This window comes from Eschrichtius robustus, chromosome 13, assembly GCF_028021215.1.
Source record: "Eschrichtius robustus isolate mEscRob2 chromosome 13, mEscRob2.pri, whole genome shotgun sequence".
Taxonomy (NCBI): Eukaryota; Metazoa; Chordata; class Mammalia; order Artiodactyla; family Eschrichtiidae; genus Eschrichtius; species Eschrichtius robustus.
In genome coordinates this window covers 67,518,572-67,538,069 of record NC_090836.1, presented here as the reverse complement: position 1 = coordinate 67,538,069, position 19,498 = coordinate 67,518,572, and the positions used below count along the sequence as shown (strand labels likewise).

Sequence of the window (19,498 nt, the reverse complement as noted above, 5' to 3'; positions counted from 1 at the left end):
ACATGGAAGAGTGGCAGACCTCTGTGGATCTCCTCTATCCAAATGCAAGACAAATCTCATTTAACCTACTCTTTGATGTTCATATCCAATCTTATCTCTTCAAATAGCATTATTGAAAGTGAAAAAGAACCCAACCCTCTCTCCATCTGAATATTTCAAGCTGCATCCTGTGTCTACTCCTGGCACTGAGTCAGCCTTGTCAGCCCAATTTAGAACACATGGCAGTGATCCAGCTCATTGTGGCTGTTTGTGGTCCCCAGATCAGGTTTCCAAAAAGAAGGGGCAGCAATCCAGTGACCTTCTCAAGATAGTAAAGAACAACTCTGGTCATGACTGACACCTGATCTTTCTGCTAACATTAGCTCCTAATCAAAGATGGTGCCAAGATTGCATCAGGCACCAGCCCACAACATTTCCGTCCTCCTCCAAGAGGTGTGGACCATCCTGTCAACCGCTGAGTTTCAGTTTTAGAATGCCTTTCCCTTTCAGATCCAAGGAAGTTTGGTTTTATTGACATTTGAGATAAAGCTCAAGGCCTGTCTTAATTGAGATTTCCTGTTCTTTATAGTGCATGCTTATCTACTATTCATTGTCTTTATACCTCGAGAGATTCAGTGTGATTCATAACAAAGACATGGTTATAAAGCTCTAAAATTAACAGCCTTAGACGTTCATATTATAATCAAGAGACCTCATGCACTTGGGATGTTTCTCCTGTGCATCTATCATCCTGTCATCCCTTCTTAAACATGTGGCCATCATTCTTACTGGACTCTGAGTCATCCTTCCTCTCTACTTCTGCTGGGTCTTCAAGACTGGCTCAGGTGGAGTCACAAACTGGGAACCCAGCAAGGTCCTACAGAAGTACTCTTTATCAATAAGGACTTACTTAGAGCACAAGGAATTCTATTAAATACTCTGTAATGACCTATGTGGGAACAGAATCTAAAAAAGAGTGGATATATGTATAACTGACTTTGCTGTACAGCAGAAACTAACACAACATTGTAAACCAACTATACGCCAATAAAAAAATTAATTAAAATAAAAAAGGAAGAAGTACTCTTTATCTTCTAGGTCAGGTACATTATTTCTGACTTGACCAAACACCAAGTATCAGTGTGAAAAACCACCTTGCTACTTGTCTCAGAATCCCTTTAATCCGGAGGCTGTCCTTTAACCTTACAAAGTCTTCAGGGAATATATGTCCTTTGATCATCCCCTAGCTTTTACATAAAAGTCTATGTTAAAGCCTGAATATTCTTAGGGTTTGGAAATGTTCAAAGTACTATTGGCTTTACTCCAGCTCTGAGTTTACATACATGATTTGTATCAGTAGAGATCCAAGTTTTCTATACAGAATTTTATCTTCTATCTCCCTAAACAGTCTTTGAAGCTAGATAAAATGAGAAAAGAGTATGGAATTATTTCACCCTGCCTTGTTTGTTTCCATGAGGGTTCGAACCAAAAGGAAAAGATGAGTCATTCAGTATCATTCCCTATTTGGTGGTTTGGACTCTAGGCTACTGTAACCAAAAGGGGGCAGCACTCCATGGGTTTTCAATTCACAAAAAAGGAAAACTAGTTTTTACCTGAACTCTCTACCTTAAGCAAGGCACTCCACTCTGTGTTTCATGGAACACAGAGACGATTAATACACTGCTCTAAACATGCAGGAACAAGGAAAGAAGAAAGCACTGGGGTAGCAGTTAGAACACAGCTATGCGTTGGAACATGGTAAAAGATTAATCTGGAAATAAAAAGTGGGATTAGATTATGAGGATCCCTTGTACCTCAGGTGTTTATCCTGGATTTGGAATGCATTTGGGAGCCACTCAAAGTTTTCCAGCGAGTGGGTAATAGGATTATACCTCTGTTTGGAGCAGCTACTGATACATCTGATAAAGATGTATTAGAGGGACTGAAATAGGGTGAGATCAAACGGCAGAGGGAAAAACAGATAGGAAAATAATATAAAGGACATCCAAGAAGTGATGAAGATCTAAACCAAAGGGATGGCAGTGAGAATGGAAAGGTGAGATCTGATGGGACAGGCACTGCAAAGGAGGAAAACATGTCCTTAATGGAGTAGATATAGGGAGAAAGGAACCAAGATATGCCCAAAGTTTTACTTCTGAGAGTTGGGCATATGGTAGAACACTTGACCAAAATTGGGAAGACAGGAGAAAAGAACTTTTTGAAAACATTTTCTCTTCAGGGAGAGTGAAACACTACTCCGTTGCCAAGATGCAAGGAGTGCAGGGTGGAAATACAGGAATGGCATGAACCCAGAAACTATCTTGGAAAGAAGAATTAGCCAAAATGTATACTCCACCTTTTTTAATTTGTTCAGCTGAATATATGACCACTTGCAGATACAGTGTTGTACTTTATGGCATGTGTTGCTGTGTCCTCTTGGCTTTATATGACTCAACTTATTTGTCCTTTTATTCTAATTTCTTTATATTTGTATCTTGTGATAGTGCCACATCAAATCCCTTTGTGAATAAATTAGAATAAGCATCAATTAATCAATTATAGTTACAACATTTTTCTATACATACTGTAAAGACACACACAGTGACAGCAAGCACATAGATTCCTTATGCAAAATGCACATCACTAGCATTTGCTAAAAACAAATGTGGTAGGTACTAAATTAAAAGTTTTATACATATCACTTCATTTAATCCTATGATTAATAAAACAACTCTGTGAGGTCATTCCATTATTATCCCATTTTACAGATGAGGAAATTGACCCAATGAGGAGAATTAACGTGTTAATATAGCAAGTAAGAGGCAGAGTTTGCATTATAACCCAGGCAATCTCATCTCAAAGTCCTTAATCGCTTCACTCTCTGCCTCTCTATCCAGATTGCCCTTATTACTGTGTTATCCTCATTTTGCTGGTTCTTCTCTATACGTGCCATGTTCCACTTTGGGATGTCACTTTCTCACGTTGAAGGAACACTGGCCTCCAGAGCCAGTGTATTCAATCAGGAAGCTTTGTTGCCTCTATATATAGAATATGAATGAGCAGATTCAAGAAAAGGCACATTGCTTCATTTCTCTAAAACTGAATTAAATCTGTCTCTGAGTCCCCACACATCAGTGCAGAAGGATGACAATCCAATACCAGTTGTTTGGGAGACTCAATTTCTCCCTGTATGAAATCATACAAGAACCCTGTCACAATATTAGAAAAAATGGGAGGAAGAGACAAGGAGCCATGCTTACTTTTGGTTCCTTCAACCATCTAATTTCCTGTAATTAAGCATGACATATTCCCATGTCTTTTATGACTGCCAATATGTTGGTGACTATCAAGTCTGTGACTTCAATCTACTTTTTTGTCTTGAGCTACAGATTAATATATCTGATTTCCTACAGGTAAGTCCAAAAACACTACAAATTTAGTATGTCTAAAGCTAAACCAAACTATCATTTCCTAATATACCCCTCCAACCACCACCCTGTTTTTTTATTGCCCATTTTTTGGATGACATAATTATCCACCCATTTCCCAAGGGACAGGGCAGGATTGGCGACTTCTTAAGAGTCCTACCACTTTTTCAAATTTTACATCTAGAATTTCGAGTCTGAGTAACCATAGATCACCAAGCCCTTGGATTATATCAACTTAAATTGCTGCTTTTGGCCTTGATAGATGATAGATATGCATGTTTGTATAGTCTGTGCTCTGCACACTCACCACACTTAAGATTGTTGATGAAGGTACCATTTACTTTATGGGCATTATAGATTTATATGTTTTTTATAAAAGTTTCTCACTTCACAATAAAACATCCATTATAATCAGTGATATGAATATTTTCCAATAAATAAAGTACCTTAAGAAAGGATACCATTACCTAATTTGCATAGAAGTTCCACATGAGCTAACTGTAGCCTTGGGCCTCCCGGCTTCCAGACATTTCCTCTAAGTCATTCATGTACTGCTGCAATACTGACCTTTCCAAATGCAAACTTTATCATGATTTTCTTTCAGTGGAGCACAAGGGTCTCCACTATCTGCTTTAGCCTAACTGCTGACGTGAACGTTCTGCTTCAACCATCCTGAGCTTCTTACAGTTATTTAAATGCACTATTGCACATCTTTGCATGTGCAATTCTTTCAGCTTATAATACCAATCCAACCCATCCCCACTCCACCAGTTTTCCACCTGGAAAACTTCTAATCTTCCTTCCAGACCAGCTCAAGTATTCCCTTCTCTTTAAATCCTTCTCTACCCTAGAAAAGATGATTACACTTTCTTTTGTGCCTTCATCCTACCTCTACGTCTACCAATAACAATTATTTTTTTTAACTGATATACTAAATCAGGAGCTCCTTGGTTTAGTATAATCATGTACTATTTAACTTTTCTTTTCCAATGGTGATGCAAATTGGTATAAAGGGAATGTACTGGATCAAACAACTGGCTAACTGGCTCTACTGCTTGTTGTCTAGCACATTCTTTGAGCTATGCTGCTGCCTGCTGGCGAGCTTGCACTTTGAGCTGTGCTGCTTTGTGCTGCATTTGCTGAGTCCTACTGAGCCTCTGTCATAGATTTAACTGACCTAATTAGAAAGTTTTGAAAACTAACATTTAGAGACAGGAGTATAAGATTGGGGTCCTACTTAAAAAGTGACCCTGGGTCATGTGCCGTAGGATAGGACCAGACCTATCTGCATATCTCAGATTGAATCATGAGTTTGATTCCAGCATAAGCTGCGACTAACTCTAAGCTCTTACCCTGTGACCACTGGTTGTATGTCTCAACCAGGCATTGGCCCTAATTCTAGATAGAGCTCAGGAGAAAGGCTGGTACACTGTGGAATATACAGGCCCACTCATGTTGTATACAGACTACTTATGGTCGGTCACTTATGTGAGGAAGACTAGTCACTGTGGTACATGCTGCTGTCACATTCCTAAAAGCAACTCTATCCCGCCACTGTCAAGAAACAGCTATCAACTCTCTAAGCAACCACAGCACTAAAACAAGCTCAACATCTTTTTGGCCTAGTTAGAGTCTGATGGCAACATATTCCTCATTTAAATTTTTCTTAATCCCATTTATGTTGTTTTTCACAAGCTGACCCACCTTGAATGATACTCCCCACAATAAAGGGCTCTAGAATCTGTCTGAGTTACAATACTATAGCACTCTCCTTAGTGTTCCCCCAGAGTCTCCTCCATGTTGAGGCTTTACCAACTCCCTCTAATGCCTGTTGAAGTCTATGGACCCTCCATGATGGCCACAAGTTGCCCATGGACTTTTGGGGTAAAAAACTGCCCTCCTCAGCCACATTAGATTGCCCCATTAAAGGGACAATCACTGACTGTACACTGGGTCATCCTGGAAACAAAAAGCTCTCACAGGCCTTGACCATGATCCTCCATACCCATTATGCCTTGGGTTATGAAAGCAGCACCCTGCAAGCTCAGCAAGGCCCCCAAGGCCTCTTTGCTAATATAGAAACGGTACCCACAGGAAAGAGACAAACCTCGCCTTTCTGGCATATCTTACTTACAGGAGGGGGTGGTCTCCCCTTTGGTACCTTGCCAAAAGCCTTATTTCTGGAGGAAGTCAGCCCTCTCAAAGACCCCTTGGCTATCTGAGAAGCCCCTTGGGAACAGCTGAGTGAATAGCAACGGGAGGGTTTTTTGGGTTTTTTTTTTTGTATTTTATGTATTTAATGAAAAGTATTATGAACTGTACTTTATGAACACCAACATGTGATGGATGCTCGCTCAAGAGCTGCTGCTTTAACTAGGATATCCCAAACCGTGGATGGGATCCAAGGGCCAACACAGTCCAAAACGTCATGCACTGGGTGCCCTGGCCAAATTTTGGCACCACTTGCACATTTTTCAAAACGGTTAAGCCACTGTTATTTGTCCATCTAGTCCAGCAAGAACAATTTCTTACTCAAGGTTATTTTCTTTATTTAGAGTAAAGAGATCCGGAAATCTCTTGCCTCATATATACCCAAAATATAAACCAAGATCTCACATGTTTCTGCACATACTTAAAGCCACAATACAAGGCCACACTCCCTATCCCCTTCAGAGTTCTAAACATGACTGAAAGTGATCAAGATGCTCATTTCACTTCTCAACATACACAATGTTGGGCTCTTGCAAAAGGCATTTAATGAAGCTTTCACCTCCCTTACTGACCTCAGGCTACAAGACCTATATAGAGCCATAAGGACTTACTTAAACAAGGTCAAATTCAATTAAATGAAACATGACCCATTTCAGTCATCAGTCAAATATCAGGGTGAGTTGTAAATTATGAGTCTGACTCCATTTTTGATGTTTGACTGTTGACAGCTTTCAAGCCTCACCACTCCCACTTCTTCTTCTGTCCCACATGTGGGCAAGCTGATAAGAGAGCTCTCCTCTGGCTCCAGCACAAGTTCAAACCATATAAGCCTGCTCCAGTAAGCAGCCCCACCCCCCGGTCACAATAAAAGCCAAGCCAGTCTCCTTTTCCCTGCTCTCTCAAGCCATTTTCAGACCTACTTGGGCGCCTGCTTTGCTGTCCTTAGAAAGCCTCATCGTGTGAGTAATAAGCCTTCAAATGCACAACATTTTCTATATTATATCTCAGTTCTCTACTGGGATTCAAGTCTTACCTGAAACTTCCACTTCAAAAGCAGTAGTTAAAACTAAAAAGTCATAATTTACATACTTGGTACAGAGAAATAACTTTCAAAATATAAGTGTACAAATGCAAAAAGATAAGGGTAGAAAGAAGATTTTAAAAGTAGTATTACTTCTGTTTCTGGCAAAACTGGAGTAACAGGGACCAGGTATAACTTCCCAACTGAAACAACTAAAAACCTGTACAAAATGTATGAAACAATGGTTTTCAGATGCTGGATGTCAGGCAACACTGGACAGTGATCACTGAGGGAAACAGTGTGGTAAGCACTTCAATTGCCCCAGTCTAGTGTCTGAGTAGAAATGGGGATCCCAGGCATAGACTGGTAATCTCTTTGAGTTGAGGAGACAAGCTGAGAGATGCAGCAGGCCAAGAAAGCCAGAGTTTGCAAGGCAGAGTTCTGAAGAATGGAGACCGTTCCTGAGATCTGAAGAAAGCCCCCCTTAAATATGCAGTTGAGTATTGGTTAGTACACGCATGCAAGTAGAAACTATCTGCTGCTGGCAAAAACAACAACAAATAAAACCCACCTAGGGCTAGGAATAATTCATGTTCCCATGAGATTCAGTGGAAAACCTTGTAATCCACAGGGTATTGGGTAAAGTATTCAGAAGAGTATTACTTTGGTAGTGAAGCAAATTAACCTAGGCTAAAGATTGCTCTGATTTATTCTAACAAAGCTTAAGAGCAACCTCAAAGAACAAATATAATATGTGTAAGACCTGTACACTAAACACTCCAAAACAGTCTGCAAAAATTTAAAAAGACCTAAGTAAATGGAGACATATACCATATTCATGGATCAGAAGACTCAATATTGTTCAGATGTCATTTTTCCCCAAATTGATCTATAGATTAAATGCAATCCCAAACAAAATCTCAACAGGCTTTTCTGTAAAAATTCAAAGTACAGAGAATCACCGAAACGACTTTGATAAAGAAGGTAGTTGAGGGATCTATCCTTTTGATTTCAACGTCTATTGTAAAGTTACAATAAATAATACAATGTAGTATTATCGAAAACATAGACAATGAGCTCAGTAAAATGAAATAGAGTATCCAGAAATAGACCAGCACACATATGATCAATCCGTTTTCTACAAATGTGCTAAGGCAATTCAATGGGGAAATAAGAATCTTCTTAACAAATGGTGCTGGAACAACTGGATAACCGCACGGTTGGAAACGTATACAAAATTAACTTGAAATAGGTCATGGACCTTAAATTAAGATCTAAAATTTCCAGCAGAAAACTTAGGAGAAGATCTTCATCACCTTGTTTTTGCAAAGATTTCTTAATATAATATAAAAGACACAAATATAAAATCATCACATTTATTTCATTAAGTTTAAAAACGTTTACTCTTCTAAAACTATTGGGAGAAAATATTTGAAAAACATTTTTCTGAAAAAGGACATTGATCCAGAATGAACATATACATATATATATATATACACACACATATATTTCTGATAATTCAATAAGACAAACAACCCAATTTTTAAAAATGGACTAAACAACTGAACAGACACTTCACCAAGGAAGATAAAGGAAGATATATGGATGGCAAATAAGCACATCAAAAGATGCTCAACATCATTAGTCACTAGGGAAAGGCAGATTAACATTAAAATGACTGATCATATCAATTCTTGGCAATGATGGAGAACAACTGGAATTCTCATACACTGCTACTAGAAATGTAAAACGGTACAATCACTTTGGAAAACAGTTTGACGATTTCTTAAAAAGGTAAATATATACCTACTATATGACCCAACAGTTCTATTCCCAGTTTTTACCAAAGAGATATGAAAGTATCAATCCACACATAAACTTATACATGGATGTCTATGGAATTTAGACTTATTTGTAATAGCCAGAAACGAAAAACAACCCAAATGTCTACCAATAGGTGACTGGATCAACAAATTGAGGTATATCCATACAATGGATTACTACTCAGCAACAAAAGGAAAAATAATTGATACATGCAAGTACATGGATAGATCTCAAAAAAGTATGCTGAATGAAAGAAGCATACTTCTTTCAAAGTACCAAAAAAAAAAAAAATACTCTGATATTCTATTTTTGTAAAACTCTGGAAAATACAAACTAATCCATAATGACAGAAAGCAGATAAGCTGTTGCCTAGGGAGGGGGAAGAGGATTCTGAAGAGAATGGGACAGATTATAAAAAGGCACAAGAAAACATTCGGAGATGATTGAAATATTCATTATTTTTGTTTGTGGTGATGGCATGTTAGGTTTATACATATGTTAAAATTTATCAAATTGTATACTTTAAATATACGTAGTTTAATAAATGTCAATTATATCTCAATAAAATTGTTTTAAAAAATGATACCAGAGTTTGGCAAAAGGTATTATATATATAAAATGGTGCTTCAGCAAATGCAGCAAACTCTGAAATTTTCCGAAACTAAGACTCTGAATATTTCTATTAGAAGATGAACAATAGCTGCTCAATTTGGGGCAAAAATTACAGCAGAGTAAAAAACTGGGACTTCTCCTTGTTTTCTAGCCATCCATGGCTAAAATGTTTTTCTCTCCTCTAATGAAGAGTGATTACTGAGTATACATATTGTAATTGATCACTTACAAGCCTACATTTACTATTTTAAAACTTACCTTTAAATTACTGATAGCTTTATTTTGTGTCTTCAGAATCAACCTCAATTATTTCAAAGTCTTATTTTAAAGAACTTCATTTGGCCATTGTTAAAATAGATACATATGTCTGGGTTGTTGAAATGAAACTTCAGTCTTCATCTTGGTATAGAAAAGAGCTAACTGAGCAAGCCAGGATAACAGTCACCCTGGCTTGCTGGTAGGTTCCATCACTACCCCCAGACAAGGACCACACCCAAAGTGGAGTTGCCAAGATACCCAGTCTGACACAGGATATGAAAGAAGAGCTCAATGTGAAAAAAAACTTAGAAGCAGAACCTAAGGGTGCATGAAAAGAAGGATTTGCTTTCCTAGATAAAGGAATACAAGTTCCCCTGATTAAAAATGTGAATCATGCTTATTCCTTTCAGCTCTATAATCTCTCTGAAGAATCTTAATCTGAGAGGCTTCTAATAGAGTAAGGCAATGTTCAAGGTAACTTCAATTAAGTCCTCTTGGACCAACACTGATTCACTTTTAGAAATACAGTTCAGCACATTTTCCTGAATAAGAAGCTTTTCTTTTATATAATATAATTTTCTGAGTCATTTTAGTATGCCAATACAATTTTCAACTTGTATTCATCTGAGAGCTTCACACCTAAAAATGAGGTATTTGTATCTAACACTTTGATGACAGGTGCATTTTGAAAGCCTTAATTTTCATAAATAGATATTACATTAAGCACTGCATATCACCTAATTCTACCATATAGATCTATATGAGTGACTTCGATATTTCCTTGTTTTTTATTTCCATTGAGAATGTATTTGGTGAATAGAAAATAGGCTTGCCAACTTTGTAGAAGACCGTATTGTTCTTCTGTCATGTGTTTTATGCATTTGGAGCCAAATTTGCATTTCTTTTTTTTATTGTTTTTATACAGCGGGTTCTTATTAGTTACCTATTTTATACATATTAGTGTATATATGTCAATCCCAAACTCCCAACTCGTCCCACCACCACCCCCCCACACTTTCCCCCCTTGGTGTCCATACGTTTGTTCTCTACATCTGTGTCTCTATTTCTGCATTGCAAACTGCTTCATCTGTACCATTTTTCTAGATTCCACATATATGCGTTAATATACGGTATTTGTTTTTCTCTTTCTGACTTACTTCACTCTGTATGACAGACTCTAGGTCCATCCACATCTGTACAAATGACCCAATTTTGTTCCTTTTTATGGCTGAGTAATATTCCACTGTATAAATGTACCAAATCTTCTTTATCCATTCGTCTGTTGATGGGCATTTAGGTTGCTTCCATGACCTGGTTATTGTAAATAGTGCTGCAATGAACATTGGGGTGCATGTGCCTTTTTGAATTATGGTTTTCTCTGGGTATATGCCCAGTAGTGGGATTGCTGGGTCATATAGTAATTCTACTTTAAGTTTTTTAAGGAACCTCCATACTGTTCTCCATAGTGGCTGTATCAATTTACATTCCCACCAACAGTGCAAGAGGGTTCTCTTTTCTCCACAACCTCTCCAGCATTTGGTGTTTGTAAATTTTCTGATGATGCCCATTCTAACCGGTGTGAGGTGATACCTCATTGTAGTTTTGATTTGCATTTCTCTAATAATTAGTGATGTTGAGCAGCTTTTCATGTGCTTCTTGGCCATCTGTATGTCTTCTTTGGAGAAATGTATATTTAGGTCTTCTGCCCATTTTTTGATTGGGTTTGTTTTTTTAATACTGAGCTGCAAGAGCAGTTCATATATTTTGGAGATTAATCCTTTGTCAGTTGATTCGTTTGCAAATAGTTTCTCCCATTCTGAGGGTTGTCTTTTCCTCTTGTTTATAGTTTCCTTCGCTGTGCAAAAGCTTTTAAGTTTCATTAGGTCCCATTTGTTTATTTTTGTTTTTATTTTCATTACTCTAGGAGGTGGGTCAAAAAAGATCTTGCTGTGATTTATGTAAAAGAGGGTTCTTCCTATGTTTTCCTCTAAGAGTTTTACAGTGTCCATTCTTACATTTAGGTCTTCAATGCATTTTGAGTTTATTTTTGTGTATGGTGTTAGGGAGTGTTCTAATTTCAGTCTTTTACATGTAGCTGTCCAGTTTTCCCAGCACCACTTACTGAAAAGACTGTCTTTTCTCCATTGTATATCCTTGCCTCCTTTGCCGTAGGTTAGTTGACCAAAGGAGCATGGGTTTATCTCTGAGCTTTCTATCCTGTTCCACTGATCTATATATCTGTTTTGGGGCCAGTACCGTATTGTCTTGATTAGTGTAGCTTTGCAGTATAGTCTGAAGTCAGGGAGTCTGAGTCCTCCAGCTCCATTTTTTTCCCTCAAGATTGCTTTGGCTATTTGGGGCCCTTTGTGTCTCCATGCACATTTTAAGATTTTTTTGTTGTAGTGCTGTAAAAAAAATGCCACTGGTAATTTGATAGGGATTGCCTTGAATATGTAGATTGCTTTGGGTACTATAGTCATTTTCACAATGTTGATTCTTCCAATCCCAAAACATAGTATATCTCTACATCTGTTCGTGTCATCTTTGATTTCTTTCATCAGTGTGTCATAGTTTTCTGAGTACAGGTCTTTTACCTCCTTAGGTAGGTTTATTCCTGGGGATTTTATTCTTTTTGTTGCAGTGGTGAATGGGATTGTTTCCTTAATTTCTCTTTCTGATTTTTCATTGTTGGTGTACAGGAATGCAAGAGATTTCTGTGCATTAATTTTGTATCCTGCAACTTTACTAAATTCATTGATTAGCTCTAGTAGTTTTCTGGTGGCATCTTTAGGATTCTCTATGTATAGTATCATGTCATCTGCAAACAGTGACAGTTTTACTTCTTTTTTTCCAGTTTGGATTCCTTTTATTTCTTTTCCTTCTCTGATTGCCGTGGCTAGGACTTCCAGAAGTACGTTGAATAATAGTGGTGAGAGAGGACATCCTTGTCTTGTTCCTGATCTTAGAGGAATACTTTCAGTTTTTCACCATTGAGAATGATGTTTGCTGTGGGTTTGTCGTATATGGCCTTTATTATGTTGAGGTAGGTTCCCTCTGTGCCCACTTTCTGGAGAGTTTTTATCATAAATGGGTGTTGAATTTTGTCAAAAGCTTTTTCTGCATCTCTTGAGATGATCATATGGTTTTTATTCTTCTATTTGTTAATATGGTTAATATCACATTGATTTATTTGCATATATTGAAGAATCCTTGCATCCCTGGGATAAATCTCACTTGATCATGGTGTGTGATCCTTTTAATGTGTTGTTGGATTCTGTTTGCTAGTATCTTGTTGAGGATTTTTGCATCTATATTCATCAGTGATATTGGTCTGTAATTTTCTTTTCTTGTAGTATCTTTGTCTGGTTTTGGTATCAGGGTGATGGTGGCCTCATAGAATGAGTTTGGGAGTGTTCCTTCCTCTGTAATATTTTGGAAGAGTTTCAGAAGGATTGGTGTTAGCTCTTCTCTAAATGTTTGATAGAATTCACCTGTGAAGCCGTCTGGTCCTGGACTTTTGTTTGTTGGAAGATTTTTAATCACAGTTTCAATTTCATTACTTGTGATTGTCTGTTCATATCTCCTATTTCTATTTCTATTTCTTTCTGGTTCAGTCTTGGAAGGTTATACCTTTCGCAGAATTTGTTCATTTCTTCCAGGTTGTCCATTTTATTGGCATAGGGTTGCTTGTAGTAGTCTCATATGATGCTTTGTATTTCTGCGGTGTCCGTTGTAACTTCTCCATTTTCATTTCTAATTTTATTGATTTGAGTCCTCTCCCTCTTTTTCTTGATGAGTCTGGCTAAAGTTTTATCAATTTTGTTTATCTTCTCAAAGAACCAACTTTTAGTTTTATTGATCTTTGCGTTTGTTTTCTTTGTTTCTATTTCATTTATTTCTGCTCTGATCTTTATGATTTCTTTCCTTCTACTAACTTTGGGGGGTTTTTTGTTCTTCTTTCTCTAGTTCCTTTAGGTGTAAGGTTAGGTTGTTTGAGATTTTTCTTGTTTCTTGAGTTAGAATTGTATTGCTATAAACTCCCCTCTTAGAACTGCTTTTGCTGCATCCCATTGGTTTTGGATCATCGTGTTTTCATTGTCATTTGTCCCTAGGTATATTTTGATTTCCTCTTTGATTTCTTCAGTGATCTCTTGGTTATTTAGTATTGTTTAGCCTCCATGTGTTTGTGTTTTTTACATTGTTTTCCCTGTAATTGATTTCTAATCTCATAGCATTCTGGTTGGAAAAGATGCTTGATATGATTTCAATTTTCTTAAATTTACCGAGGCTTGATTTGTGATGCAAGATGTGATCTATCCTGGAGAATGTTCCATGTGCATTTGAGAAGAAAGTGTAATCTGCTGTTTTCGGATGGAATGTCCTATAAATATGAACTAAATCTATCTGATCTATTGTGTCATTTAAAGCTTGTGTTTCTTTGTTAGTTTTCTGTCTGGATGATCTGTCCATTGGTGTAAGTGAGGTGTTAAAGTCCCCCACTAGTATTGTGTTACTGTTGATTTCCTCTTTTATAGCTGTTAGCAGTTGCCTTATGTATTGAGGTGCTCCTATGTTGGGTGCATATCTATTTATAATTGTTTATCTTCTTCTTGGATTGATCCCTTGATCATTATGTAGTGTCCTTCCTTGTCTCTTGTAACATTCTTTATTTTAAAGTCTGTTTTATCTGATATGAGTGTTGCTACTCCAGCTTTCTTTTGATTTCCATTTGCATGGAATATCTTTTTCCATCCCCTCACTTTCAGTCTGTATGTGTCCCTAGGTCTGAAGTGGGTCTCTTGTAGACAGCATATATATGGGTCTTGTTTTTGTATCCATTCAGTGAGGCTTTGTCTTTTGGTTGGAGCATTTAATCCATTCACATTTAAGGTAATTATCAATATGTATGTTCCTAATACCATTTTCTTAATTTTGGGGGGGTTTGTTTTTGTAGGTCCTTTTCTTCTCTTGTGTTTCCCACTTAGAGAAGTTCCTTTAGCATTTGCTATAGAGCTGGTTTGGTGGTGCTGAATTCTCTTAGCTTTTGCTTGTCTGTAAAGCTCTTGATTTCTCTGTCAAATCTGAATGAGATCCTTGCCAGTTACAGTAATCTTGGTTGTAGGTTCTTCCCTTTCATCACTTTAAATACATCATGCCACTCCCTTCTGGCTTGTAGAGTTTCTGCTGAGAAATCAGTTGTTAACCTTATGGGAGTTCCCTTGTATATTATTTGTCATTTTTCCCTTGTTGCTTTTAATAATTTTTCTTTGTCTTTAATTTTTGTCAATTTGATTACTCTGTGTCTCGGCCTGTTTCTCCTTGGGTTTATCCTGCCTGGGACTCTGCACTTCCTGGACTTGGGTGGCTACTTCCTTTCCCATGTTAGGGAAGTTTTCGACTATAATCTCTTCAAATATTTTCTCGGGTCCTCTCTCTCTCTCTTCTCCGTCTGGGACCCCTATAATGCGAATGTTGGTGCGTTTAATGTTGTCCCAGAGGTCTCTTAGGCTGTCTTCACTTCTTTTCATTCTTCTTTCTTTATTCTGTTCCACAGCAGTGAATTCTACCATTCTGCCTTCCAAGTAACTTATCTGTTCTTCTGCCTCAGTTATTCTGCTATTGATTCCTTCTAGTGTATTTTTCATTTCAGTTATTGTATTGTTCGTGTCTGTTTGTTTGTTCTTTAATTCTTCTAGGTGTTTGTTTGTTCTTCTAGGTCTTTGTTAAACATTTCTTGTATCTTCTTGATCTTTGCTTCCATTCTTTTTCTGAGGTCCTGGATCACCTTCACTATCATTATTCTGAATTCTTTTTCTGGAAGATTGTCTATCTCCACTTCACTTAGTTGTTTTTCTGGGATTTTTATCTTGATCCTTCATCTGGTACATAGTCCTCTGCCTTTTCATTTTGTCTTTCTGTGAATGTGGTTTTCCTTCCACAAGCTGCAGGATTGTAGTTCTTCTTGCTTTTGCTGTCTGCCCTCTGGTGGATGAGGCTATCTAAGAGGGTTGTGCAAGCTTCCTGATGGGAGGGTCTGGTGGTGGGTAGAGCTGGGTGTTGCTCTGGTGGGCAGAGCTCAGTAAAACTTTAATCTGCTTGTCTGCTGATGGGTCAGGCTGAGTTCCCTCCCTGTTGGTTGTTTGGCCTGAGGCGACTCAGCACTGGAGGCTACAGGTTCTTTGGTGGGGCTAATGGCAGACTCCAGGAGGGTTCATGCCAAGGAGTACTTCCCAGAGCTTCTGCTGCCAGTGTCCTTGTCCCCACAGTGAGCCACAGCTGCCCCCCACCTCTGCAGGAGACCCTCCAACACTAGCTGGTAGGTGTGGTTCAGTCTCCTATGGGAGCACTGCTCCTTCCCCCTGGGTCCCAATGTGCACACTACTTTGTGTGTGCCCTCCAAGAATGGAGTCTCTGTTTCCCCCAGTCCTGTCGAAGTCCTGTAATCAAATGTCACTAGCTTTCAAAGTCTGATTCTCTAGGAATTCCTCCTCCCGTTGCCAGACCCCCAGGTTGGGAAGCCTGACATGGGGCTCGGAATCTTCACTCCAGGGGGTGGACTTCTGTGGTATAATTGTTCTCCAGTTTGTGAGTCACCCACCCAGCGGTTATGGGATTTGATTTTATTGTGATTGTGCCCCTCCTACCATCTCATTGTGGCTTCTCCTTTGTCTTTGGATGCAGGGTATCTTTTTTGGTGAGTTCCAGCGTCTTCCTGTCAATGATTGTTCAGAAGTTAGTTGTGAATCTGGTGCTCTTGCAAGAGGGAGTCCAAATTTGTATTTCTAATAAGACATCCTTCTGCATTCTTTGCCTCAACAGGTTGGCAAATTTGATTAGATTTCTTCATTTTGAAACTTTTCCAGGTATTCTACCTGTTTTTTTTGTTACTATGTCTTAATTGTATTCATTCATTTTCAATTTTATTCATTAACTGAGGATCAATTAAATATCCAGCACCATGGTAAGTAATGATAAGTTGGAAACACATGAATAAAAAAGATTAATTAATCTATACTCTCAAGAAATATTCTAATCTAGTGTATATATGTATACAAACAATATTATATGTGATGAAGTGCCTTTCCTTCTGCTCACCGTAATCAATGCGGAGGAGAAAAGAAACACAGAAATTTGGAAAAGGTAATTAGACATGGTATCCTCCAAGATTAAACTAATAGAGTTGGGAGATACATAAAAAAGAGCATATGAATCTTATAAGGCAGCTATTGATAAGAACTCAACATGAATGATGTAAGATCACTGCCTTTTTAAAATACTCAGGAAATGCAGAAAAAGTAACACAGAAGGAAAAAGCAAGCCAGTGTAGGAGGCAATCCAATGCCCTTCCCCACCTCTTAAGCCAACATCTACCTCTCCAGGGACCACCCTGAGAAGAACAATGACTCACATTGCCAAATCTTCATCCATATGATCTGGGATTTTTTTCCAGCTTTATTTATTTTTTTATTAAAGTATAGTTGATTTACAATGTTGTGTTAGTTTCAGGTGTACAGCAAAATGTTTCAGTTATACATACATATGTATCTATTTTTTTCAGATTCTTTTCCCTTACAGGTTATTACAAAATATTGAGTATATTTCCCTGTGCTGCACAGTAGGTCCTTGTTAGTTATCTATTTTATATACAGTAGTGTAGGATTTGAAAGATATAAGATAAGGCAAGGGCCTTGTTAACTGCTGGGAGAAGGGCTGTGATTTGGAACAGGAGGGAAGGTAGAGACTTGGAGCCAGAGAAAAGAAGGAATAAAAAGGACAAAAGCAGAGTGTGTTGGAGGGAAGGGTAGTGGTAGAGGAAGAAAGAGAAGACTTGAAGAAAGAAAATGGATTCTTATTTGGTACACAGGGATGAGTCAGACTACAGGTGCAACACATAATTTTTCACAAACATGCCCAATGTGTACATTCTCGATTTTCATCACTGGAAGCATTGAGCAAAGAACTGTTTAACCATTCTTCAGCATTCTGGGTGTAAGTTTAGCTGGCAAAGAAGAATTATTAGTTGCTGCCTCTACCACCACCACCTATTTCGGTATATTGGCACTTGTAGGCGTAATCAAGTACATAATGCAACCATTCAGGGAAATACTGCAATCCAAAAATCTGGAAAACTGTTTCCTCTGACCATTGTTTGCCTTACCCAGAGTAAAGTTACCAATGCTCCTCTGCAGCCAAAGAAAATGGGTTATAGTAGGCAGTAACTCTAAGGAAATAGTTATTAAATGACATTAGCAAAGTATAATATACTTTGGGAGCTCAAAGAAGGGATATCACTTCCCTGGGAAGTGATCAGGGAAAGCTTCATGGAGTATATGACATTTGAAGAGGATAAGACTGATAGATTGAACTAAGAAAAAGGACAGTCACAGTAATAGAAACATCAGAAGTGAAGGAACAAGAGCATAAAATCAAACAACTATGTCTACAACACAAGGTACATGAGGGAAGTCTTAGAAGATGAGGCTGCAAAGGGAGGTTGGATTAGAAAATATTTTGAACGAAATAAAAATGAAAATAAATAAAATATATCAAAGTTTGTGAGATGGTACCAAAGCATTTCTTAGAGAAAAGCTTACAGCATTAGATGCCTATCTTGGAAAAGAAGAAAGGTCTAATTTCTACCTTAAGAGACTAGAAGAGCAAACTAAACCTAAAGCAAGCAGAAGAAAGGAAATGATAAAGAGCAGAAAGCAATGAAATTGAAAAGTGAAAAACAATGCAAGACATTTATAGAATAACAAGATGGTTCTTTGAAAAGATCAATAAAATTGATAAACTGACGAAGAATAAAAGAGAGAAACACAAACCATTAATATAAATAATGAAAGAGGGGTTGCTAGTACAGCCCTCACTGACCTTGAAAGGATAGTAAAGGAATACTCTGAACAAGTTTATGCCTTAAAATTGGACAACTTAGATAAAATGAGCCAATTTCTTAAAATAAGAAATCTACTAAAACTCACTCAAAAAGAAATAGCTAGCTTGGATAGTCATATATCTATTAAAGAAATCAAATTCAAAAACATTCCAACAAAGCAAGTTCCAGGCCCAAATGGTTTCACTGCCAAATTCTACCAAACTTTTGAGGAATAAATAATACCAATTCTACACAATCTTTTCCAGAAAATAAAAGTAGAGATAAGACTTTCAAGCTAATTTTAGTGGGCCAGCATTATTCTTATACCAAACAAAGTACAAGAAAATAAAATTACAGATCTATATACCTCATGAATGTACAATAGATACAAAATTCTTCGAGAAAACATTAGGAAATTGAATCTAGGAATATTTCAAAAAGATCATGACTGAGTGGGGTTTATCCTGGGAATTCAATGCTGGATCAACACTCAAAAATCAATGTAATGCATCTTATTAACACACTAAAGAAGGACGACCACATGATCATATCAATAAATTCAGGAAAGGGTTCAACAAAATTCAAACTTTATTCATGATTTAAAAAAACTTTAAAGAGTAGAAATAGAAGGAAAGTTCCTTAATTTGATTAGGGAATCTGCAAAATACCAAGTAATATAATTCTTAATGGTGAAAAACTGAATGTGTTCCCTTTAAGATAGGGAACAATGCAAAGATGTCTGCTCTCACAATTCCTTTTCAATATTCCTGGAGATTCCAGCCATAGCAAAAAAGCAGGAGAATAAAAAGCAAAAGGTATTCACTTAGTTTGTAAAGGAAGAAATAAAACCACCTCTATTAGCAGTGGACATGATTTTCTATATAGAAAATTCCAAGGTATATTCAAAGAAAGCTCCTGGAACTAATGAGTGAGTTTAGCAGTGCACAGGATAAAATATCAATATAAAAATTCATCCCTGTTTCTATATACTATAAATGTACAAATAAAAACTAAAATTTTTAAAAGTACTATTTACAACAGCTCCAAAAAGGATTAAATACTGAGGTGTAAATCTGACAAATACATGAATAATATATATGCTGAAAACTTCAAAACACAGATGAAAGAAACTGAAGAAGATCTGAAAAGAAATAAAGAGATATATTCATGTATTGGAAGACAGAATATTGTTAAGATGTCAATTCTCCCTTAATTGATCTGTAGATTTAATGAAATCCCAATCAAAAACCCAGAAGAAGCATGATTCTTCTTCCCAGAAAATATAAACAA

At 37.3% G+C, this 19,498-nt stretch overlaps 1 protein-coding gene across 1 annotated transcript in view; it reads right to left on the bottom strand.

Annotated features, from left to right (window-relative positions):
- Positions 1-100, bottom strand: part of OTOGL (otogelin like) — a 169,025-nt gene extending 168,925 nt beyond the window's left edge. Inside the window, exon 1 of the mRNA XM_068560704.1 lies at positions 70-100. Coding sequence (XP_068416805.1) covers positions 70-83 — 14 coding nt within the window. The 5' untranslated portion in view covers positions 84-100. The remainder of the gene's footprint in view (positions 1-69) is intronic.
- Positions 101-19,498: the final 19,398 nt, after the last annotated feature.